Genomic DNA, 26,132 nt, shown 5'->3' on the forward strand with positions numbered 1-26,132 from the left:
ACTTCTATTCATCACAACCTTGTTTTTATTCCTGGCAAAAAATAAATAGCACTTCAATGAGTCTATAGAGCCACATAAGCTGTATTTATGTCTTTCTCAAATTCCCATGACATATGCGCACACAGGAAGGGGGCTCAAATAGCACAACACCGGGCCATTGCGTAAACGTACATTTGTCAGCTTTTAGTAATGTCAGATATTTTCCAGTAGTGCTTCTGTCATAATCAAGTGCATTGCCTGGGCTATTACACAAAACTAAACGGATGGAAATAAACAACCATCGGATCAATATCAGGTGAGCTTGTGCCGTTTGCCCAAAGGGCTGTTTGTTCAGGAATCTGTAAACAGTACAAACACAACAGTTATGAATGCCTACCCCCATAAATTTGATGCCAGAAGTGGTATTCCTTAAATTAGGATGCTGATATAGCATCAAGATTTACACATTCAACACCTAAATATTGTTTAGCAATGAGAATCATTGGCACATTCATTGCACATAGTGACGTGTTAAATATAACAAGATTATTGTGCCACCCAGACTGCGAATGTAGACTTGCGTACTTACTTTTATAAACATGACCCTTTATAGATACAGCTTCAGCTGTAACCTTAAAACGATTTCCCAGTGGAAATGTTAACGGGGGAAGGTTGAAGGGCTGGGGTTGGAGAGAACTGCTTGGCTCTTTCACTTTTTTCCTTTCGACAAGAACAGCTGGTTATAGCACAGACGGCAATGTGCACCTGTTGCCCCTCATCAGAGGGTTATATTTCCTCTGACTGGAGGAGGGCTCAGAGATATCGAAGACCCTGGTTTCCAACGAGTCCAGTTTAATGGAATGTAACAAGTCTGTCTGGCATAAGACACCCCTTTGACGCTCTTTAAGATCTGCAGTCCACATGTTACGGTACAAATCCAGACTCTCGGTTTTGTAAGCTGAGGAATTTATGAATAAATTATGAATTAACCATCCAGGTTTCAGTTGAGACTTGAAAAGTGTCTCGAGGTAGTAAGTGGAATCCAGAGGTAGACTGTCTTGGCTTTCAAACTTTGTTTCTTTCCTCATTTGTCCAAAAACAGAAGTTACTTCATTTCCATTTGTTCTGACTCAATACAAGTATCACAATAAGTCAACAGTACATCTTAAATATGGTGAAAAAATGGGCAAAACCTTCATGGTTCAAAGGCTAAAACATCTAAAAACCATGTTTTGTCACAGACAATTAGTGGTTGCAGAAATCTCTCAAGTGCTCCAGGGAATATTCAAACGTTCAAAATTGTGCTAAATATTGGACGTCACAGCTTTATTACAATTCCCATTTGTGTTTTTGGTGCCTGCAGTCAAACTGTTTGCACCCATTTCTGTTTCGCAAGTTGGCGAGGGCTCTCGTTGTCTGGTGGTCTTCGTGCGGACTTGCCAGCTGTGGCCGCTGTAGATATATCCCTTGTTATTCCTTGTGGAAGGTAGGTGAGAAGTTCTCCTGCACAGGATCTCCTGAAAGGCGCATCTGAACTCAGGACTCCTGCAGTAGATCAGGGGGTTGAAGGCGGAGTTGGCGTAGCCGATCCAGTTCAAGATCCTGAAAGGCAACATGATGTTGTCCATCTTCCAGATGGCCGCCACCACGTTAAGCACGAAAAACGGCAGCCAGCAGAGGGTGAATGTTCCCATGATGATCCCCAAGGTCTTCAGAGCTTTGTGGTCCTTCACGCAGAACTTGGTCCTCCGGTTCTTCATCTCATTCCCCTCCAGGGTGCTGAAGCTCTGTGTGCGTATGCGTCCCTCAATGCGGTCGATTTTCTGAAGCTGCCTTCGGGCCTCCCGGAAGACCCGGCTGTACACAAATACCATGATGATCAGCGGGATGTAGAAGGAGATGATGGAGGAGGTCACGGCGTAGGCGGCGTTGGTGTTGAAGTCGCAGCAGGTTGGGTTCTCCATGCATCTCAACGCATCAGGGTCGTCGGACACCCACCACTCCATGTGGATGGGCAGGAAAGAGATCAGGGCGGCCACCGCCCACACCCCTAGGACCATCCCGCAGGCCTTCCGCTTTGTAAGCATCGAGTGATAGCGTAGAGGCCACATGATCGCAACGTATCGGTCCAGGGCGATCACGCACAGCGTCTCGATGCTAGCGGTCACGCACAACACATCCGTAGCCGTCCAAAACTCGCAGAAGAAGTTTCCGAAGTGCCATGTGTTGAGAAGGATGTAGCATGCGCCGAAGGGCACCACCATGAGGCCCATGACCAGGTCGGCGCAGGCGAGGGAGCTGATGAAGTAGTTGGTGACCGTCTGCAAACGTTGAAATCGTACAATGGCGCTGATGACCAGCACATTGCCAAAGACGATGCCTAGAACCAGAAGCCCCATTAAGATGCTAATTAAGACCACCTCTGCATCACTATATTCTGACACCGGAGAAGAATCGTTTAGCCCAGCTGAAACATTCATGGGCAGGGAGGTGTTCTCCGTGCTCAACGTATCCTCTCCCTCCATGAGCTTTGACCTGAGGAAGGAAAATCAACATAAATTTTGTTAGCCTGAAAAAGGAATGCTTTTCAGAGAGCACAAGCGAATAGAAAGTACATTGAGTCTAGAGAGCAAAGTATGAGAATGACTTTACAGCATGGAAAATGTGTCAGAGGAGAATATCCTCAAGAGATCAAGTCACTTACTAAAATCAGGAGAGTGTTTTAGAGTCGTCCAACTTAATTCCACTATTCATGGACTCCCTTAAGGTATCCAAAAATAATCCTTCTGAATTGTGTTTCTCTTAGGAAGTGTTCTGGTCTCACATAGTGTTCTTACACTGAGTGTGCTCAACTCTTAATCACCTGGTCATTTTTTTCTGTGTTTCCTTTACATGCGCACAGCACTCTTGGCTGAACACACTGTAGACTAAATGTGCTCCTGACTATCAGTTGGACTCTTATAACAGCCAGTGCTGACGTCACAGTTTGTCAGCAGCCAATCAGAGCACAGCTCTGTGCAGCGCAGAGCACTACACTTGTAAAGAGAAGCAGAGAAACAGAAGAAGCTATTTGATGTTACTTTCAGAATTATTACTAGTAAGGCAATATGTACCAGTAATAAAAAACAAAAAGACAAAATATATTTATGATTGATTGATAGATAGATAGACAGATAGAGGGTGAGAAACTCTTGTTTTGTTCTTTTTTTTTTAATGATCTCTGCTGTGATATGGATGTTCTGTGTACCTAGAGAAGATCCCCACTGTGTTTTGTCACTAGGCCATGTAAGATCAATATTTCTATCCACATGCGTTAATCTTTGCTTCACATTTTCTGGGTTACACTAATGGAGACAGGAGACTAATGAAAAAATTTAATATTTAAATATTATTGCTCAAAATAAGAGGTTTTGGATATTTAATTCTGAACAAATCAAAATTAGCTTTTAAAAATATTCCTATCTGCTAATAACGGCCACTTACAATACACTTATAAATATGTAAAGAATTGGGGTCTTAATTATTCAAGTAGACATTATTTTTACATTCTTCACATCAAAGAAAAAACGTCCTTTTAAACTCAAATAACACAATAGCTGGTTCAGCAAATTCACATGCACATTTTTGAGGAACTAATAAGGATACCCGGTTTCACAGCCAAGGCTTAAGCTGGTCCCTGACTAAAATGCATGTTTAATATGTTTTAATATCTTAAACCATGTCAGGGCCATTGTTTTATCCCAAGATGCACACCAGTAATGTTTTTTTTTTTCTTTTTTCTAAGGCACGTTTATAAAAGCTACTTAAATGCCCTAATTTAATTTAATATGGCCTAATTCTGGTTTAATATAAACCCTGTTTGTGAAACCAGGTCTGGCTCTTTTAATTTTAAGGACGGGACTTCTATTGGTACCGCCCCACATTAAGCATTGTGATGCTTCTATCACTGGCTCTTTTAATTGTAAGGTGGAACTACAGCTGTATAAGCGTTATGATTTCTTCCACTTGCATATATTTACAGTAATATTGCTTCTGCTTTATACAGTCTCTAGTCACTTACCATAACATTTGGGACATGACTACTGGATTTAAATGTGGGACTGAATCTCTTAAACGATTGTTCTGCATAATTATGTATGAAATGCATAAGTTTCTCCTGAAATTGTGATGGTTGACATTGTGCTAAAACAGTTTTGTCTCGTGCTTACAAATAAGAAATATGAATGTCAACAGCTTAAGCCATTCAATGTTTGTTATTTAAGACGGAAGTAATAATAGCGACTGGAGATGTATAAATGTCTGGCAATTTTAAGCCATGTTTTATTAATGCTTGATAAGCTGGTGCTTTTAAACAGCACCGTTTCTCTGAACTGCTATGTTATCCCTGGACCAGAAGGCTGATGAGAGCAAATATAAAGTAGAGAGACAGGTTACATTTGAGAATGAGTGACAAACACATACACAGCTGGTAACTGTTCTGAACATGGTAAATGTTTTTTTGCTGCTCATTAGCTGTTGGTAGTCCTTCTTGATATGCCATCACTTTAGCATAATTTTGAATTAAATAATAATGTATAGTAGTTTACATTTATTTAAATGTGAGTGCTTGATGTGACATATATCTGAGTGAAATGGCTTCTCGAACAAGAAAAATTGTATGGGGGCGGGACTTGATTTTGTCCGTAGGGAACTGATTGGATGGTTGTGGTTTGCTACAGTATTGGTTGATCTTATGTGAGTGACAGGTTGTCTCATGCAAGTATACATGTCATCAGTGAAGTGATGTAGTTGCAAGTGGGAGGGGAAGTTATTTTGATGAAAGAATATGAGGCCACATGAATTACAAAAAAAAAATACTGATGTGCCTGGATCTCATTTATAGTAAATAGTGCAATATTCTATAAAAAAAAAAAAAAAAACAAGAATTGTCCATTTTGATTTCACGATGACTTCAAAGCATGACAAAGTGTACTTAAGTGTTTTAAAAAACATGGGGCTACACTTTATTTTAAGGTGTCATTGTTACAGTGTAATTATATATTTAAGTACTGAGTAATAATAATTAACAACATGTACTTACTATAGGGTTAAGGTAGGATTAGGATTTGGTTTAGGGTTAATTGCATGTAATTATGCATAATTTACTGTTATTACTATGGTAAGTACATGTAACATGTAACAAGGACACTGTAAAATAAAGTGTTACCAAACATGGTTGTGTACTCTCTTTAAGTACACTTAAGCAGGCTTTTATTTCATTAATATTATATTGTCTGCAAGTACAGTTTTTACAAATTGTACTTTGAAGATCTGTAGTACCCACAAGGGCTCTGTAATGTTTAAAGTTGTTGCAATCCAAGAGAGCAAGCAGAAGATGATTAAACAGACTTTTAATGAACGCAGAGGGAAACACAACGTTAACACTAGACAAGGAACTGAGGAAAACCAAGGGCTTAAATACACTAGCGAAGGTAATCAACAGAATAGGGAACAGGTGTGTAATTCAAGTAGAAACTAAGGCAAGTAAAGGCCCGGGTATACTTCATTTTTCGCTTTCCGCTCCGTCTTGCTCAGTTTAGTACGAGTGCCTTTCAAAGTATACTCCTTTGGCCGTGAGCGTGGAAAGATGTGTTCGCTGCGTGTACACTATCTAGTGGATTTTCAAAATTTTAAACCTGTTTTCAAAAGCTTGCATTTACACACTGCTGTTGTGTAAATGAACGGCCAAAACGCATAAAAAGTTTTCAGGTTTTTTGTTTAAAATGGTGTTGTGTAAATGAACTAACACAACTAAATAACCCTTACATGCACACTCAATATAATAAAGCACACGTCTGCTTGTTCCCCTTCAGGTAATTCACTTTTAAATGCCCTTTTTAAATGATGTTGTTAGCTAGTTGTTCAGTTTGGTTCAGCAAACTCTGAATTTGGTTGCAAGGGTTTGTCACTTACTATATGTATGTTCAGATGTATAACTAAACTATGTATGTACAGAATGCCATTCAGCAAATCACACTTCATTTCAGGGTTTCCTACCGCAATCAGATAAGACAATGTGAAAGCATTAAACTCCATGTAGCTTTCTTGCTGAGTCAAATGTCCATGCAACATATCTCAGCATGCGTTTAATCATTCACCAGACTGTGCAGCCTGTGCCTCGTGTATGTGAATTAACTATGCATCCGTATGTGCAAATAAGCATGCTGTCTTGGTTGTTAACATCCTCTGTGATGCTAAAAACAAAACATGCTCAATAGCATCTGATACTAGAGCAAATAAAAAATCTGAAGCGGTATGTGGGTGGATTTGTGCTTTGGTTTGTATATTCATGTATTAACCTCAGTGAATGCCCTATGTTACCCTCTACATTTTGTGTTCTCAACAATCTTTTGTAGTATTTAGCTGTGAACACCGGTTAAGTCTGTTTATGAGCACATATGCATGAAATGTGCTTCATTAAGTGTAAATGTGCCTTTCCGTACAGCCAGTTTCAACCTGTCAATTTTTAGGCTGAGCATCCTGTGCTAGCATAATGAAAACATAACATGTTATCAGGGTATTAAGTTGTTTTAATTGTTTTAGGCATAAACAATTTAGCGTTTTGGCATAAACAATTTAGAGCACTTTAGCGTTAGCATTTCCGGATGTTATTGCGTCAGCTTAGGCTTTGAAAGTGCTGTGGCATGTAACATCAAGGAACAGTAATGCTGTCTGTTCCATATAAATCCAACAATGAGGAAGTGGCCAAGAGTTTTGTGAGATGTTTCCTTGGGAGGGATATCCACCATGTTCATACAAACGAGTTTACTTACGCATCTCCTGGCTCCGACAATAACCTTAGACAAATGCATACAGGGGCATAAACGCCCTCACACACACATGCACATGCAAACACACATACATACTCGACTTCACAAGAGCAGTAAAGGAAATGAAACACTTGAAGAGAAGGTTTTTCCACAGGATGCCTCCCAAAACCGTTTTATCATTGACATGCGTGACAGATGTATTTCCACTCAGCACCAGGGAGATCTGATGAGCAGATTGCTTATCTTCCTGGGGAAATGAGGGTGGAAAGGAAGGTGTAGGCTTGTCTATATGGTCAGGCATGCTGTGCATGCTGTACATGTTGTACATTGACACTAGCTTTCAACTTTAGGAAATAGCAGGGTTCAGATCAGTCTACACTCATCTGTGAACCACCATAAATGAGATATTATTATATATATTTTAGTTTGAAAAATACAATAATGGTCCAAATATATGCCAGAGAGAGATTTATTGGCATTATTTCTAGTATATGATGCATTTTCTAGCATGGTAATGGATATGACAATGTTAATGTTAATGTTAACTTGAGTAAACTTTTTGTTTGGTAAGACTTTTTCAGAAATAAAGTCACATTGAAAGTAACAATTACATCTTTTTTTTTCTTTTCTTTTTTTTTTTTACTATGTGACAGAAACATACACCTTTAGTAGATTGTTGTTTAATTTGATATTGATATTTTTGTGATTACTTAATTTCATTTAGATTAATTTGGTGGTGTAACAATTGTGGACAAAATATATGGACAAAATAATCAGAATTTGCTCCATGTAATAATCAGAATTTATTAACAACACCTAAATGTGATCATAACGTACAATGCAATTTTTGGTTATATTTTATAATATAGCACAAACATATTTCATCATTTGGTGAATGTTGGGCTCTCATCCAGGCACATATTGATATTGAACACTCAAATTATTACAATTGACATAATTTACACAGAAAATATGGAGACAACAAACATAGACAATACTGCTACATCACAGACTGTAATAATTTCTATAGAATATCACCTTCCACTAACCATGAATATACTGGACTGTACATGTATATATAATTAATAAATATGCTGAAAATTCACATTTTTTACATTGTATCTTCTGTGAATATAGACCAGAAATACAGTGCACAGCCATGACTAATATATTTTTTTTCTAGAATATGTCACATATAATGAAAGTAACGGGAACGGCACTAGACATTAAAAGGGTCAACGAAAGGTCAATTAACTTGGTTTCACTGAATTGCCTGCTTGGACAATGTGCAGGATAATGGTGGAGCCAAAATCCTTAAACAATTCCAAACTTTACAAATTCAGTGAAGGGCGGACGCTCATGCTGTCTCTAAAATGCAAAACAGCGGCGCCAACCTGATCCGTGTCTTATTTGAATGCAGTGGAGAGCACATTGTCAAAATAAGTGAAAATGTAATGGAAACAGACAGCGATGCACTTCGGTCAATTACAGATAAAAGCTCACTGTCCAGAGAATCAATCAAGAAGATAAATCTACAGCACTTAAAGGATGTACATGATGGACCTGTTTCCTCTCACATGTTCACTTTAGGATATTTTTTTATGTTTGATTATTTTACCTTCTCTGTCTCTCTCTTTTTTTTTTTTAGAAGATCATAGAATGGCAATGCGAAATGGAAAAGGCTTGTAATTTTATTAAAATATCTCATTCAAGTAAGTGTCCTCTATGTAATATTTTGTATTTTGTTGTAGTATGCTGTACAAATAGTTTGTCTGGCAACCAAAAAATGGTAACCACTACACAATCAAAAGTCATTTCCATAATGACCAACGAAATCTACCAAGAGATGCGCAAATTAGCATCTGTTTTAAGAGGCTTTTTTGGGGCGGTAAATTATGGCGCAAACACCAGTAAATTGACGTAAAGTGAATCACCTTGCATGATTCATTTCAATACTCCCTTCCCATAAATGTTGCATCTAAAAAGGGAAACTTTACATTTGCCAGGTTTATTCTATTTTACTCTAAAGGAAAAACAGGCCTTCAGAATTTTTTATTTTTTTTTCAAGTGTTGGCCATTATGCAACCTATGTAGGGGAGAGGATCTTTTTTCCTCAGTACTTCCTATGAAGCGTAACAGTTGGGTTGCAGAATATTTCATTTTCTCGATATAGGGAAATTGATTATGAACGATAACTTATAAATCTTTAAAGACAGACTGTGAGCAATGAGGCTGTTAATCAATGCTGTTTGCTATTTCAGCTTATTTTAAAAATAATTGTGTTAAACAGCGGAATTAGCCAAAATAGCTCTTTAGCTCCGCCCACTCCAATGAACCACTGCAAATGACGTAATCGAGTTGATCTCTCAAAGCTCTCAAAATGCAGAAATGTTTTTATATATATGCACACTCTAAAAATGCTGGGTTGTTTCAACCCAAGTTTGGGTCAAATATGGACAAACCCAACGGTTGGTTTAAATTTTTTGACTCATATTTGACCCAAACTTGGGTTGAAACAACCCAGCATTTTTTAGAGTGTATATATATATTTCCCTCACTAAAGAGTCTTGTACTGTTGTCTTTTTGTCCAAAAATTGAATGGTACACTTTTTTTGCTTCAAATCTAATTCTGTAGTGTTGTGATCCACCTCGTAGCTGATTGGCTTGGTTCATGGCTTATAACTCTTTAATGTAGACTTTTAAAATCCCTATGTGAAAAATTAATGGAAAAAATACTCTTTTTATTCGAACACGTAGTCACATGTCGATCGCTATGTAAGGGATAATGTCGAGTGAGGCGGTTGTTATAGCGAATACGACCCCGACAGGCTGATCAGGACCCCGACGCCAAGTCTTGAATCAGCCTGTCGGGGTTGTATTCGCTATAACAACCGCCTCGCTCTTCATTATCCCGCTTATTACATGGCTACCTACCAAATAAATCAATAATTTGACACAAAATATTGATTTAAAAAGGAGTTTATTGATTTAAAAACTATTGTATTGCTTCCGCTAAAGAAAATAGTCCGTTCCGTCTCTACGATTAGAATCCTGCGTCCATAGCAACGCTCTGTTTTTCATGGCAACGGTGTGTTATCCTTAGCAGCGGTCTGTTATCAAGAATTATTACATGGCTTGGTTGAATTCTAATGTAGAATGCGGTCTGTTATTTCTTGATAACAGACCGCTGCTAAGGATAACACACCGTTGCCATGAAAAACAGAGCGTTGCTATGGACGCAGGATTCTAACCGTAGAGACGGAACAGACTATTTTCTTTAGCGGAAGCAATACAATCATTTTTAAATCAATAAACTATTTTGTGTCAAATTATCGATTTATTTGGTAGGTAGCCATGTAATAAGCGGGATAATGAAGAGCGAGGCGGTTGATCAGCCTGTCGGGGTTGTATTCGCTATAACAACCGCCTCGCTCTACATTATCCCTTACATAACAGACCGCATTCTACATTAAATTCAACCAAGCCATGTAATAATAATAAGTAAATGGATTTTATGCCAGATTTAACCACTCAATTGCCATTGGTAAAAAATAAATAAATGACATTATTCAAAAACTTGAAAATAGCTGAAGAAATCCTCATTAAATGTCTATACTAACTAACTGCCAATTCTGGAGTGGTATAATGTTTGGTTTCCAGTAAGTGATAGTGTGTGTTCCAGACCTGTTTGTGGAAAGGTTAGCAAGGTTTAGCAAACGATTACTAAATCCCTGTCCCAGCCTCAGTGTGCCTCACTTATTGATGCTTCCCACCCATCAAAGGTTTCGAATGTCAGTTCAGGGTTCACAGGTCCACAGATTAAGATAGGGAGATGTACTGTCAGCCTGGTCATGACTGGTCATATAGTTTACAGCAGGTGCCATTGTTATCAGGAGAGGATTCATTAGTCTTTCAGCAGAGCTGGGCTGAATTTGTTGATAAATTATCTTAAATGCATGGACTGAGTTTTCCATGACGCGACAGAAGACAGGTGCAAACCAGAGGACGGATGGCCTGATTTTTTTGTTGCGCGGGTGAGAGATTTGTGAGGTGGAATGGGAAAATCAGCTAAAGTTGCTTTTTCCTCTTTTAAGCAGCTTTACATGCAGGATATTGTGGCAGTGGAACAGTTTTTGCTGTTATTTATCTATTATTTAACTCAGTGGATGATTTAGAAATGTCTTTTATCTAGGTGTAATTTAGACTTACATTTATAGTATTTAGGTAAAAGGTAGGTAAATTCAGATACACTTTTGGATCAGCAAAAAGTGGTAGTACATAGCATGGGAGTCTTAGAGGCATCTTGTCCGGTCACTTCGCAGTCTTTATTCTTGGTTTGGTGACAGAGTTCTGACACTCATATCGTCTTGTTATGGTTAGCGTGCGGTTTTAAGTTCGTCCGAGACGTATGCTCTTCTGTCCGCGTGTGTTGTTGTTGTGTTCTGTGGATGTTATGTTCTGCCTTGTGCTTTGTAACACACAGCTTGTGTTTTTCACTGGCTGTGTGCTTTCATGTTGTCATGTTTTGTGTGAACACGCGGCTTATAAGTGTTCTCATTAGCTGCGTGTTCCTGTCTTTTTTTGTTTGAGCACATGGCTTGTGATTGTGTTCGCTGGCCATGTGCTCATGTTTTTTGTTTAGTTTAGTGTGAGCACTCTCTGTTTCTTTGTGCCATGTGCTCACATGTCTTTTGTGTCATAATAATGTATAGTAATGATGACTCAAGCGTTATCCCATACAAAAATGTAATATATGGCCATATATGTACTTATATTTTAAATAGCATGACATATATCTATACATATATTTGACTTATCTGAGAACACAATATATGCCTGCAACATATATGAACATTTATGTGTCCAAACATGTGAAGAAAATATTTGAATTCATCCATAATGATACCATATATCTGCATATATTACAGTATAGTATTGGTTTCTCGCATATATGGACAACATTAAGTACAAATATGTGACATACATATTTGTTTTCCACATATTTAATAAATGTATGTAAACATACATGCATTTGATACTGATGTATTTTTAAAGCTGTGGCATATGGTTATGGTACTTTGTGGATGTATTTGTCAAAAATGACAAAGAAAACACTGCATTATTGTATTGAAAATACTATATTTGGTATTCACACAATACAGACACAAAATCTCCAACTATAGGCATTTAATTACAAGGCATTCAGATATAAGATACATATATGCGTCTTACATATATTTCACATTTATGTGCATATACGAGAAAATATATGGCACTTACATGAAAACGGCCATTTTTGCTATATTTTGTAATATATGTTTCATATATGTCTATGTGTTTTACATATATGAATTTTGCATATATTCTCATATAGTCAGCAGACATACATGGGCACTGACATTATATATGTAATTTACATATATTGACATATATTACATTTCTGTATACAGGAATTACTGGTCATTTGGAAGTGAAGATCATGGTAAACCACTAGTAATGACTCAAGCATACATAAATCCATCAGAAGCAATTACTATCCAAAACCTTACAAAAACCTCAAAAGCTCAATGACATCAGTAATTACAAGAGGGTTATCATGCTTTTCACTTTACTGTCTGTTCCAAATAATTGGTAATTCCTAGAAGGATGTAGTGACATTCTGTAACGTCTCTGGCTTGAAGATAAAGATGAACACGATGATCCACGATATACAAAAATACTCTAAAGTTTATTTACAAAGGAAAACTCGAAACAGTGAGCATGTGCTCAAACATACACTAACACTCAAAATTGACCGACAACTGAAGATCCAAAAGGGAGAACTTAAATACACAGATGATAATGGGTGATAAACAGGTGACGGTGATGATGAAGATTGACTAATTAACTAAACAGGTGACAGAACTGAACTAATGATGATGATGATACTAATGACAAAGAAAACAAACAGAAAGTCCATGAAAACGTGACATAACTCCCTCCTCCCGCTAGGCGCGACCCGCACCAAAGAAGGACCAGGGAGGAGACGATGGAGGGAGGAGCCAAGGAGGAGCAGGATGAGGAGGCGGCCACGGTGATGACGGCTGAGCAGGGGTAAAATGAATCCCAGATTGAGCCGGCCGGACCTAGAGCCGAGGCGATACTGCAGGTCCGGAGGGCCAAAGCGACTCCGACAACCCATGGGACCGAGGCGGAACAGGGGATCCGGAGGGCCGCGGCGGAACCAGTGGGAGTGAGGACGATGGAGGAGCAGGAGGGAAGACGGAGCCCGGTGGATCGGAAGGGGCGAAGGGCAGAGGTGCAGCCGGCAGCACGGAGTCCCGAAGAGGAGCCAGGGTGACGGCTGACCAATGTGACGACAGAAGGACGAGTGAACATGGTGGAGCTGGAGGCCTGACGGGACACGGTGGAGGTGAGGGCACTATGGGTCGAGGAGGAGCTGAAGGGTCGAAGGAGCCAGGTAGAGTCAGAGGTGCAGGGGACATAGGTGATGACAGGGGATCATCAGCCCTGTGTGCTGATGAGCTGGGCAGAGCCAGCGATGAAGGCTTCGAGGTAGGCGTGACCAGCGATGAGGGCTTTGAGCTGGGCGTGACCAGCGATGAGGGCTTTGAGCTGGGCGTGACCAGCGATGAGGGCTTTGTGCTGGACGGAACCAGCGTTGAAAAGGGTGGGCTGGGCGGGACCAGTGTCGAAGAGGGCTTTCTGCTGGACGGAACCAGCGTTGAAGAGGGCTTTGAGCTGGGTGGGACCAGCGATGAGGGCTTGGTGCTGGGCAGATACAGCGGTGAAGGCTCTGTGCTGGACGGGCCCAGCGGTGAAGAGGGCTCTGAGCTGGGCAGGACCAGCGGCGAAGAGGGCTCTGAGCTGGACGGGACCAGCGATGAAGAGGGCTTTGTGCTGGACGGGACCAGCGATGAAGAGGGCTCTGAGCTGGACGGGACCAGCAATGAAGAGGGCTCTGAGCTGGACGGGACCAGCAATGAAGAGGGCTCTAAGCTTGGACAGGACCAGCTGTGAAGAGGGCTTTAAGCTGGGCGGAACCAGCGGCGAAGAAGGCTCTGATGGATCGATGGGAGGAGGGAGACCAGATAAATCCTTCACCTCTGGCCGAGCTCCGCACCCAAACCGAAACGCCGGCTCAGCCGGACACAATCGGAGGAGGAACGGGGCTGCGTCGAATTGCAGAGCCAGTAGAGGTGCTGGGGATCGCAGGGCGTGAAAGAACTCCATCAAATCAAGCCTACTCATCTTTGTTGGGTCGGTCAATCTGTAACGTCTCTGGGTTGAAGATAAAGATGAAGAAGACGATGATCCACGATATACAAAAATACTCTAAAGTTTATTTACAAAGGAAAACTCGAAACAGTGAGCGTGTGCTCAAACATACACTAACACTCAACATTGACCGACAACTGAAGATCCAAAAGGGAGAACTTAAATACACAGATGATAATGGGTGACGACAGGTGACGGTGATGATGAAGATTGACTAATTAACTAAACACAGGTGACAGAACTGAACTAATGATGATGATACTAATGACAAAGAAAACAAACAGAAAGTCCATGAAAACGTGACACATTCATTACTAGTAGATTACCATGATCTTTACTTTAGAATTATCTGTAAATAATGCTTAAACTATAAACCTGTATAGTTCTTAGTAGTCCTCTTGGAGGTGTGAAAAATATAGTATTGATTAGCAATCATGAACTATCTCATTCAACTGTGCTATTACTAACTAATTCATTAATCAGAGTTTCTTGTTAGTTAATAGTATACTGGTAATATTGCATTACTCATTTGCTCTTGTGTAGTTATCAATTAATGACGGAACAATTTTCTAAAGTGTTGCCAAAATTTTTAACTCGTCCATCAAAAACACTATTAACACAACAATGGAGTGCATTATACCTTTTTGAGACTGCGATAAGGGACAACATGTTCTCGATATCTGGATCATTTCGAAATGCTTTGTTTCATTATGGCAGTTGTGGCCTAATGATTAAAGAGTCAGACTGGTAACCTGAAGGATGCAGGTTTGATCCTCAATACCAGCAAGAAATGACTGAGGTACCCTTTAGCAAGGCACCTAACCCCCAAATCGCTCTCTGGGCGCCTCAGTAAAATGGCTGCCTAATGCTTTGGGTGTGTGTCCACGGTTGCAGTGTGTTTTCACTACTCGCTGCTCCTACCGTGTGTGCACTAACTTGGATGGGTTACATGCAGAGGACAAATTCCAAGTATGGGTTATCTTCACATGTCACTTTCACCTTATGCTCACAATCTGATTACATCGTATGGCATTATTATAAATATTATCTCTTCAATGTATTTATCCACTCTCCTTTAAATTATAAACTTGTCCTGTTTTGTGGACCCAGCTGGGAATGTACCATGTAGAAGAAATGTTTGCAGCTCTTTCTCAGTTTTGCAGGACCCATCATGAGAGAGAGAGAGAGAGAGAGAGAGAGAGAGAGAGAGAGAGAGAGAGAGAGAGAGAGAGAGAGAGAGAGAGAGAGAGAGAGAGAGAGAGGGAGAGAGAGAGAGAGAGAGAGAGAGAGAGAGAGAGAGAGAGAGGGAGAGAGAGAGAGAGAGAGAGAGAATCTCTGAACTGAATGCTCTGCCATCTATATAGTATCAATATTCTTTCTTTATGTCTTACTAAAAGTCTTACTACCTTAGAACACCACAAATCAGTTTTATTTTTTATTGTATCCACTCAGCAATAAACCACCAAACTCACCACACAAAGCTGGGTATGAAACAGAAATATATAGGCTTGTTGTCATTTACCTGGATAATGAATAAAACTGGGAGCATGTGCATATATTATTTGGCCATAATGACACTAGCAGCCTATCCAATGTTAATTTAAAATTAGAAAGCTTGGACTACCTGATCCAGACACTGCACAATGGAAAGTGGAAATACTGGTTTAATTCAGCCATATACAGCATGTTTGAACCATAAACTGATTAAGCAGAAGAAGAGGAAGTGCGAATTATACATCTTCAAGTCAATGTATCAGAATGGTTATGTATTTTATGTAGGCTATCGCTTTCTACTACATCGGACACATAACTATAATTGATATGATTAGCCTTTGGCTTGACTACTATTACAATGCTGAAGAAGATGAAGACTGAAGGCAGGATTTAAAATACAAACAAGGTTTAATAAACAAGATGGAAATCAGGCGCAACAGCACTAAACACAACCAACAACTGAAAAGTAAAACAGAGCAACTTAAATACAGGGCCATCTCAGAGGCAAACAGCTGCCTTCTAAAAATCAGCATCCTTAGAAACGCTTTGAACAACTTAGAACGTAATTTATAATATTACATTTGGTCTCTTGGAAATGCCCATTTGACAGTAGCAGTTGAGTTGGGATGCAGATGCAAATTTATGTTCATATGATATGATAATGTTGGCTACTTAATTTCCTAATGTTATGAAACCAGTTAAACCGCTGTGTTCACACACCAGGGCTTCACCGAAAATGCGGTTGTGATTCCCAAAAGTTTACAGGTGTGAGTTCGGTTATAGAATGCGGTTGACACTGCTGTAAACTCCAATATATAAAAATAATTATTTAAAAAATATTATTTTTATGCAGCTACCCAGCGTAGGCCCCTGGAAGCATGAGTGTTAATGCGTCCCGAGTACGTGCAGTAACTGACAATAAACTCGTCTGTTTAAGCTGAACCAAAAAATGTTTTATCATCCTCATCCTCATAGATCTTCCTCAGACATGTCATGTCCCCAGGTAGTCAGTTGTGATATTTAATCAAATCAGATTCTTGTGTGAAGTGAAACCGTCAGAAGGAAAAATGCTGCACATGGTTTTGACTTATGATTCCCCCCTCATATTTCAACTTTTCTCTTTTGAAAGTGTTATTAGAAAGCCTAAAAAATTTAAAAGATTTGATTCTTGGAAGGATTTTTTTAGGTTCAGCACAAGTAAAAACAGCATTTGTGGCATAATGTTGATTACCAGACAAAAATAATTGACTCATACTATCAAGAAATACTTTGCATAAGCGGTCTCTTGAAATCTAATTTAACTTAATAATTTGTGTGCCTGGATGAAAACATACCCTTTAGCTTTGGGCTCTTTTAGGTCACAGGTTTTCCAAAGGGACAGCACCGTTTGGAGAGCTCGGTGCAGCCCTTCAGGACAGAGAACTGCTCCATTAGTCAAGCACCCGACTCTCTCTCAATTAATTCTTAATGCACAGGGGTATGAGTGAAATATCTGAACTCTCTGTTAAAATTAAAAGTATAAATAAAAAATATGTTTTTTTTTTCAGCCCAGTTGGTATTTTCTTGTATAGAGAGAGAGCAAAGAAAAAACAATCAAGCCCCTTTCTGTCAGCAGCCCCAGGATGTTTAGTTTATTAAATTGGAGCTAAAAATAAAGCTAACATACTTTTACATTGCATTTGAATCCTACTGTATGTGTCACTGTACATGCATAGTGTCTGTGGTCTTTAGGATGATGTGATGTTGACTGTGCCACTGAAAACATTTTTCTTCTCTAAAAATCTTTAAAATAACACTAGACTGTTAATGGGTCAAAGACAAAGATCTCCAGGAAAATCTTTTTAAAAATCTTGGTTTAAGATGCTTTTAAGATGAAATCTTTGTGTTCATGTTGGTTTCTGGAAAATGTCTAAGCTTAAAACTGTTACCCTGGTTCCCTGACAAGAATAACGAGACACTGCATCTTGCATTGACAGTATGGGGAATGACCTCTGCATGACCGGTGTCTGAAGCACGTGTGACAAACATGTTGTCACGTTGCCGGAAGCCAGTGATTATAGTTTCTAAAGTTTTAAATATGGATATTTTCTTACAAAAACCCATAGCTTTGCTTCAGAATTATTATTATTAACAGTTGTACGGATTACTTTTGTGATTTTTGGAGCTTTTTGGAACAAAATACAAACATTTACACTACGATTGTATGCGACTGAAAGAAGAAAGTCATAAACACCTAGGGTGGCTTGAGGGTGAGTAAATTATGGGATCATTTTCATTTTTAGGTGAAAATCATCTCCTTTGTCCTCTCCTGCATGATGGGGGATCTCATTGTCACCTGCTCTGCTATTTTTTGTTTACAGCAGCAGCATGTCATGTATGTATTGGCAGTAGCAAGTCCCGTATTTGCTCTGCAGCAGCAGCGTAGCATATCTATTCCGCTAAAGGTCCTTGCACACTGACTGTGCGTTCACACCGGACGCGAATAGCGAGTCAAAGTCGCGCCTGCCGCATCTAGTTATACGCTTGACCACTTTGTGTGCATTCGCGCGTCAAGAGCGAAATTGATGCGCGTAAAATCAAAAGTTTGAAGTGAAATTTACGCGCGTCACGCGCGTCAGAGGCGAAAGTTTCAAAACCTGTTGGCGGCCATCTTTTTTTAGATGTTTATCGAGCATTAGCATTAGCATTAATCGAGAGAGTCACCGCTCGTATATGCTCTGGAGAGCAGAAACAGCTGCGTAGGGGACATCGTCGCTGTACACGGGTCCACCAAACCCTCCGGAGGGTTTCAGGAGTTTCCAGGAGGTAGGTTTGGTGGACCTAACGGTGAGGACGCTGACGAGGACAGCGTAGGCCGTATAAGCCTCGGCCTCGAGTGGTGGTCGCTGCCTGACGAGCCCGCGCTGTACAGCCCGGCGCGAGGTTCACCCTCGCCCGCACCCACCTAATCTGTCATTTATTTTTGTTTTGATAATAAATGGAGCCAGCCTCCAAAAATGAAACCTGTCCTGAGATTTTTTTAAAAGTTTTTATACACTAAATTGTGTTTGTTGTCTTTACATTAGATTAATAAAGTTTCATATAATCTAGAATAGATATGGAATAAATAGCATTCAATAAAAAATGAGTATTTCTCATATTGAAATCGAGTTTTTATGTGAAAGATTTGCTTTGTTGTGCATTTTAGTCATATTACAAAATAATTTATTGAGGCCAAACATAAAATAACATTATAAACTGTCAGTTCACCACATGACAGCAGCAAGCAGGCTCCTGATTGGTTAACGCGGCGCGAATTGACGCAGAAGTTCAGATTTTTCAACTCGGGCGGCAGACGCGAATTCGCGTCAAACGCGTGAATGCACAAAAAGCACTAATAAAATAATTTGCGCGTAACGCGCTTAACGCGCCAGATGCTCAATTCGCGCCATTCGCACGAACTTGACGCGCGAATGAGGCGAATTCGCGCCTACCGCGCCGCGCTAAACGCGCGAATTCGCATCTTTGCATTGACTTAACATTGAAATTACTCGCGCCTGACGCGCTATTCGCGTCCATTGTGAACGCACCATGAGTCCGAAATTTTTGTGTGCGTTTTTTCGTATTCTACATTCGGTGGCTTTGAATTGTCAAAACACCTCTCAAAATGCTTGCTTGAAAAATGCACAAAATCGAACCCGATCAGACTTGTTTTATGACGGACGAAAGTTTCGCATGCAGCATGTAAACGTCATTGACACAACGTGAGGTCGTAATTATTTTTTAACGTTCGAAAATTTCTGACTCAAGGTCCTTGCAAACTGAGTCCGAAATGTTCGTCCGAAATTTTCGCACGGTTTTCATTTTCTGTGTTTTCCGCATCCATAGCAAGCACTTTGAAAGGGGTTTTGACAATTCAGAGCCACCGAATGACGAATACGAAAAAAGCATATGAAAATTTCGGACTCGGTGTGCAAGGACCTTAAGACCAAATATATAAACATTGTCATATCCATTGATTGGTCCTTAACTCAATCTGCTTGCAATCACATCTCTATAGGGCTGATTGGATCCTGCCAATAAGCCAATGAGCTCGCTGCTAACCCTTCAAATACTGGTCAGCATTTTCTGTAGCAGTTTCAGCAGCAGCAATAACCAACAGCAGTAGCAATAACGGCAAAAATAGCAATAACAGCAACAATAGCGTTGCAGAGCTATTCCGCCAAGACCAAACATATCAACATTGTATCCATTACACTCTCAGAGTTGTCATGACAGAACTAAGTTTTGATTTAATGATGTAAAGAAAACACCTTGAATACATATGAATGAATATACACTAATTATTAATTATTTTATATTGTTTTCAAACATTTTTTTCCAGGTAAAAATTTATTTTTAAAAACTGTAGGGAACGTTTGTACTTTAAGGAACCTACTATACAAGATGATATAATTATATAGGCCTAATCTGATTTGATAATCTGATTCTTTTATCAGAGGTAAAACTTGCATTTAACCTGACCTGACACTACAAAGCACCTGCCTAATATTCATAATTATTTATACACCAACAGTATATTCACAATAACACATGATTTGGTCCATATTTTTCATGTAAAACTTTAAACTGCACATGCACAGTATGTCAGTTAAACAGACAACGCAGACATTCGGGCAGTGACTCTGATGTTAACCAGATGTGGAGTGAGTCCAAGCATTAGGTCAGGGCTGAGGCATGGCCGCTCTGAGGCCACATCTCTCTTCCTCAACTGTCTGAAGGTCAGGAAACTGCTGGAGGATCTCACAATCAAAATATCAGGGTAAAGAGGACAGTTAGTCAGGCTGAGGGTCAAAACAGATGCTATAAAGTAATAGGTGATATATAGATGAGAAAATTGTGACAAATTCATTGGCATCAGTCCATTTCAAGTGGTCCAATAGAGTTAATTTGACCAGAGTAATTGCCTTTATGTATTGGTATTGCAAAACCACCAGGTTTTTTTTTTTTGCATTTTACTTGGTTTATCCATGGCGACATCCTTGTGTCATGGCCCACAGCAAATTTTGGTTATACGGATGTATACGGAAACCTCAAATCTGAGGTATTATAGCAAATTTAAATATATACAGTTTTCCACATACATGTTTCTTAAGTTGTGGTTACATTTACCATTGTTCTTTGAATTTTCATGTCATTTTAACATGAGTTTGCGCTATTGGGAATTTCGCACGAGGACAAAAGATTTCCCCACGTAGATTAGACAATGAGTTCAAGTTTATCATGCAGATTCGCGTTGTTGACCAACAGAAAACTGCTTGGTTTGAAAGTGACTTCAGTATGAGATGTTTTTTACTTTAGAATACTGATCCAAATAATTAGTAATTGCTTCTAAAGGATTTGGTAATACTTGAGTCATTACGGGTTACCATGATCTTCACTTTAGAATTAATTATAGATTATGCATTATTCACATGGACCTGTATAGATGTTCTTAGTAGTCTTCTGGGAGGTTATTGATTAGCTAATATTGAAATACCACAGTCAACTGAGCGCTATTACTTACTTATTCGTTAATCAGAGTTTCTTGTTAGTTAATAGTAGTTACTACACTATAAAAAAATATTTTCATGATTTGTTATCAAACATTTTTTCTTTTGTCAAATCAACTTAGATAATTAATGTGGTTCAGATAAGGTCATATTTTGAGATTCTGTTGATTAAACCAAACTCTTTCTTTGTATTAACATTTTTAATTTCAATGAACTCAAAATTTTAAGGCAACCAGGTAACTTACTTTTTTAAGTTAAACCAACAATTATTTTTCACATTGTAGAATGTTAATAGTACGTTACATTGTTCCTGTATATATTCATTAATGATGGAACATTCTAAAGTGTTGCCTACATGTGCATAAGCCATGGGGTCCAAAACCCAGTTTCTGCACTGTAAAAGTTATTTCTATTTGATTTCACACTGTAAAATCAAATTTGTTAGATTTACTTGAAAAAAGCATGTAAACCGATTGCCTTAAAAAAAAACAATTAAAGTGAAATAGAAATAGTATGTTGTACTGACAAATGCTTAGTTAGTACCATTCACTTACACAAGAGTTCTAGTAACTAAAAAATAATTGAGTACTTGATAATTTGTGTCCCTTTAAATGCAAATGAGCTGCTGCTCCCGGCACAGAGGGTGGACAACAATACATTTCTGAATGGTAAGTTGATGAATTTATGTAGCTGATCTTCTAGTCATTGATTAGCATATTCTTTCATGGTAATCAATAAATTGCGTTCCCGGGGGCGGGGTTTATGTAAATTTTAGGGTTAGTGATGTCACTAACCCGGGAGAAAACTCATGTAGTTCCTACCAGCCATTTGTTGTAGTCCTTAAAAAGCAATTTCTGTAAAAGAAAATGTCTCCCTTTGCTTTGAACTTTGAACGTCGCAACTTTCAGATGTTGTTTATGCTCAAACAGCAACATTACACACTAACTAAAGTTAAAAAAGTGAAATAATAATCAACCACCCCTTTAACTAAAAAGTGTTAGTTAGAACAACTGTTGGATTTTACAGTGTACAAATATAACTACTTAACTACTACATAACTACTTCAATCAGTTTTATGTAACGTATAATAATGGAATGCTGTTTTAACTTAACCGAGTTATATTGACCCAACAAACAATTGTTTAACACATTAAATTGTATCAAAGTGAATATCGCAATTGACAGCGCTACTCTTCAGCACAATGGTAACCACAACATTCAATAACAGAAACTCCTAAATGTTCAACATAACTGAACATTATACATTAAAACTACCAATATCTTTCCTTTTACTGAAAAACACATAAAATAACACTTAATCCCGAAATTTACTCTCCTAATTTCAAAGCATGCTGGGAACTAACAGATCCACTGCCCAGGGCTGCATTTCCCAAAAGCATTGTGAGCTAATTTGATGGTAGAGACCATAGGTGGCAAAGGCTCTACGATCTATAGGCTCATGATGCTTTTGGGAAACGGAGCCCTGGGCAGTAGGTAAGCATATAGCACACTTGAATAAACTTCTTTTTTGTAAGGGTGAGCATCTCTGGTGGGTGGTGGCGGACAAGATTTTTGGACCACTTGAAATGGACTGACCTTTTGATATTTTTTAGCTAACACAGTATTAGCCACTTCAGCTAAAACTGAACCCCCAAAGGTAACCCAAAGTCAAACTGGTTTGTCCTCTTAAAACCACTGACTCAATACCAATCAAACACACCATATATGACCCGAGGCCACTTCAGCCAAACGATACCATTTAACATGCCTATTACCTTGTGGTGTAATTCATTTCCTTGCCACTTTTTACAGCATCCTATCCATCATAGCCAAAGCCTTACATCAGCAAGCCACATGACCGTAATGGGACATCAACCAGGACAAAGCATAAAGTCAATTCTCCTCCAAACAGGCCTGACATAAATGATTACAATCCCCCATAGGAGAATGCTGCTATTTTACTGCATCAGAATCTTGCATATGCTCTCATGCAGTAAATGTCTAAATGAGAAACTTTTAGATTCCTTTTTATGTCATTTGTGTTGAGATCAAGCGAAATATAGTCAATTTAGAAATCTCAGCTAAGGGCGCATATTCACTTTCACAACATGAAGGGTAAACAGAAAAACGGTCCATGAACTCTTCTTGATAACATTCACAACTAAAACTCATGCAAGGATTACACCTGCACAAATACACCTCTATACAGTAGACCTGCTACTATTGTAAAGGTCAGGTCACAAAACAACATTAGAGCAAGTTTAACTGCTGAGCAAATCAAATTGCATGACGATTCTTGACAGTGATTGACTCCTGTTGTCAGTCGTAAACTTGTCAGTTTTTGAGTGAAATGCTGACCTAGAAATACCTCAAAGTACTCAAATGTAAAAAAGAAAATGGAAGGGGGAGGTTAAGTGTTTTTCTCACGTCTACATCCTTTTATTATTTTCCATTTGGTTTCTGCCTTCGGAAAATACCTCTTTTGTCTGTCTAACTGGGTCTGGGAGTATATGTTTTATAATATAATAATTTCAGATGATGACCTTTATGAATACACTGTAAGCTTTATTCCACCTTCTCTATTTTGGAGAAGCATACTTTGTACTTCACTTTTGCAGGTCATATTTTACATCATGGGTACATTACATTGTGACATTTAATCAAGCAAACTATTCCTCAAGCATTATGTAACTACAGTTTTGCTCACTGAATTTTATTTGCCTCTTTTCCTGTATTCAATAATGAAAACGCTTATGTAGAATATGTTCATATGCATAAAGGAATATTCCAGTATTAGCCAGAATATACACTCTTAAACATAAAGGTTTCAAAAGTGGGTTTGTCACAGTGACGCCATTTAAGAACCATTTTGGGTTCCCCAAAAGAATCTTTCAGTTTTTTTCTTATTGTGAAGAACACTGCAATAGAACCTTTTTCCACAAAATAACATTTTGTGCAATGAAATGCTTCATGGAACTATAAAGAGTGCAGACATTAATCAGAAATCTAATTCTGTGCTTGTAAATATGATCGATGGATCTCTGAGAATGCATGTGGGGATATTCTTTCACAAAATATTGGGATATTATACACTTTGAAATAAAAGATAATTTGCAAGGAGTCAAATCTTTCATTATTATGGGAGTTAAAACTAAAAAGGTCCATAGTCATCGTTTAATCCTCTGATAATGGGCAAATATCAGAAATCACTGTATGGCTGTTTGAAAACAATGTAGTTTTGAACTGTAAACACTGGGAATTTAGACTTTAGTCTTTCTTTAGTCTTATGTAGACTGTACACGGAATGTCATTGACACACTGGGTGCTTTTAAATGTTCGGAAGTTGTTATCAGGCTATTATAATAAGCACTTCTAATGGATTCTGCAAAGTACAGTATGTGAGGTCCATGGCATTATGAGTTTGTTTTGCAAGAGCTGCAAAAGTTCTGGTTTGTGTCTTAAATTATGTCAAATTCTTCAAGCACAACATCATATTTAGCATTTTCAGAGTTGAGACTATCATTTTTTTTTTTTTTACTTTAACCTCAAAGTCAATAGACAGGTTTAATTTCTTCGTTGTTGCCTAAACACAGTTATTTTAACAAGCCTGCACTTTGTTAATTATAGAGTGTAATTGCATGCAGGCCTAATTGGATTTAATAGTGACTAATTACCAGGTACAGAAACTTGTATAGACAAGTTGATAACAAACGTTCAAAAACATCCCCACAAGCCCACCCATAATGCTGCCCGTAGGTCAATGATATTTATTTATTTAATGCTGTATCGGCGTTTAGTACAGTTATAATTCATCTCTCTCTCTTTCTTTCAAGTAATCAATGCACATTCCGTACAAGGGGTTGTTTCCTTGGTTGGCACACTCAGATCACTTTAAATAGTCTCAGCCTAAATGAGACATTGTACAAAGAAGACATACTATAAACAAAGTTAATGAAATATGATTTTTAATGTGCTATTTATGTTGAGACTTTCCATAACACAATGGAGGTGCGGCTTCCGCTAAGTCATTGCCAAAATGTAGAAGAACTAACTGAGGGCAGAACGTAGGACAATCAAGCTACCCTTGTGACAAAGAAGTACACTTTAGCACACTTTTAAAATAAGACTTAAAGACGTAATACATTTGAAAAGAAAATACTTAACTGCAAACTGTATGCAATGTTTTTAGTCACGTAATTGCATGCTATTTACAACTGAATGAAAAAGTATCATAGTTCAAATTTATATTGAATGCAGTTAGTTGATAGTCTGCTTTTTGACAGACTTAAGTTAATTATAAAATCTTTGTGTAATTTCATAATTACTTCTATTGTCTTTGAAATATGTAAGTACACTACAGGTGCACATTCAATACAATTAAACATACTTCTTTTTTTCATATGTCCATTGCAATCATGAAATTGTCACGGTTGTTGAATGCATTGTTTCTTTCTTGTCTCGTGTCGTTGTGTTTATGTGTGAGTGGGCGTTGTCCCGCTCACGTGTCTGTCAGCGCTCCAGCTGATCATCATCATCATCACAATCACGGTTCACAGCTGCTGTTCATTCCCATTGCCTATATATACTCACACCATTCTCTGTTCCAGTGTCGGATTGTTTGTTGAGGTCCTGTGTTGCCGTGTCTGTGTTTCCCGTGAAGTTTGCCGTGTCCGTGTTCGCCTGCCTTGTCTTCTCGCCGTCTTGTTCCTCGTCACTGGATTCACCGCACTCAAACACCGGGATCGTGATTCTGCACTATCACAGCACCAGAGCACCACAGACCATCGGAAAGTCCCTGCACGAGCCTGAGTCGCCGCCCTTCTTTGTTCCTGTACTGTTTCTGACTTTATTGAGATATTAAACACTTTTTGAGTACCTGCAACTGTTTCCTGTCTGTTCAGTCATGACAGAACAATCCGACCAGACGATGGAAGCAGCAGGTGGCGCCGCAGCAACAATGGATGACTTTGTTCGTGCAACGATTCAGGCTCTCGTCACGCAGGTGTCCGAGCTGACCCAGCATTTTCAACAGCTGCAACCT

The 26,132-nt window shown here is 38.8% G+C and overlaps 1 protein-coding gene across 2 annotated transcripts; it reads right to left on the bottom strand.

Annotated features, from left to right (window-relative positions):
- Positions 1 to 209: 209 nt before the first annotated feature.
- On the bottom strand, positions 210 to 2,900 carry adrb2b (adrenoceptor beta 2, surface b). Of its 2 annotated transcripts, XR_014031909.1 has the most exons (3): positions 2,684 to 2,894; positions 569 to 2,514; positions 210 to 338 (listed from the first exon to the last, which is right to left on the bottom strand). XR_014031909.1 is itself a non-coding variant. In XM_081390331.1 (2 exons), exon 2 carries the CDS (start codon positions 2,502 to 2,504, stop codon positions 1,284 to 1,286), a length of 1,221 nt encoding a protein of 406 aa, XP_081246457.1. In that variant the 5' UTR covers positions 2,505 to 2,514; positions 2,684 to 2,900; the 3' UTR covers positions 289 to 1,283. The 2 variants fall into 2 exon arrangements, 1 of the variants encoding a protein (XP_081246457.1); XM_081390331.1 differs by having other exon boundaries at positions 289 to 2,514; positions 2,684 to 2,900.
- Between the last annotated feature and the right edge of the window lie 23,232 nt (positions 2,901 to 26,132).

This window comes from Scardinius erythrophthalmus (genome assembly GCF_964197995.2).
Source record: "Scardinius erythrophthalmus genome assembly, chromosome: 17".
In the NCBI taxonomy this organism is placed as follows: Eukaryota; Metazoa; Chordata; class Actinopteri; order Cypriniformes; family Leuciscidae; genus Scardinius; species Scardinius erythrophthalmus.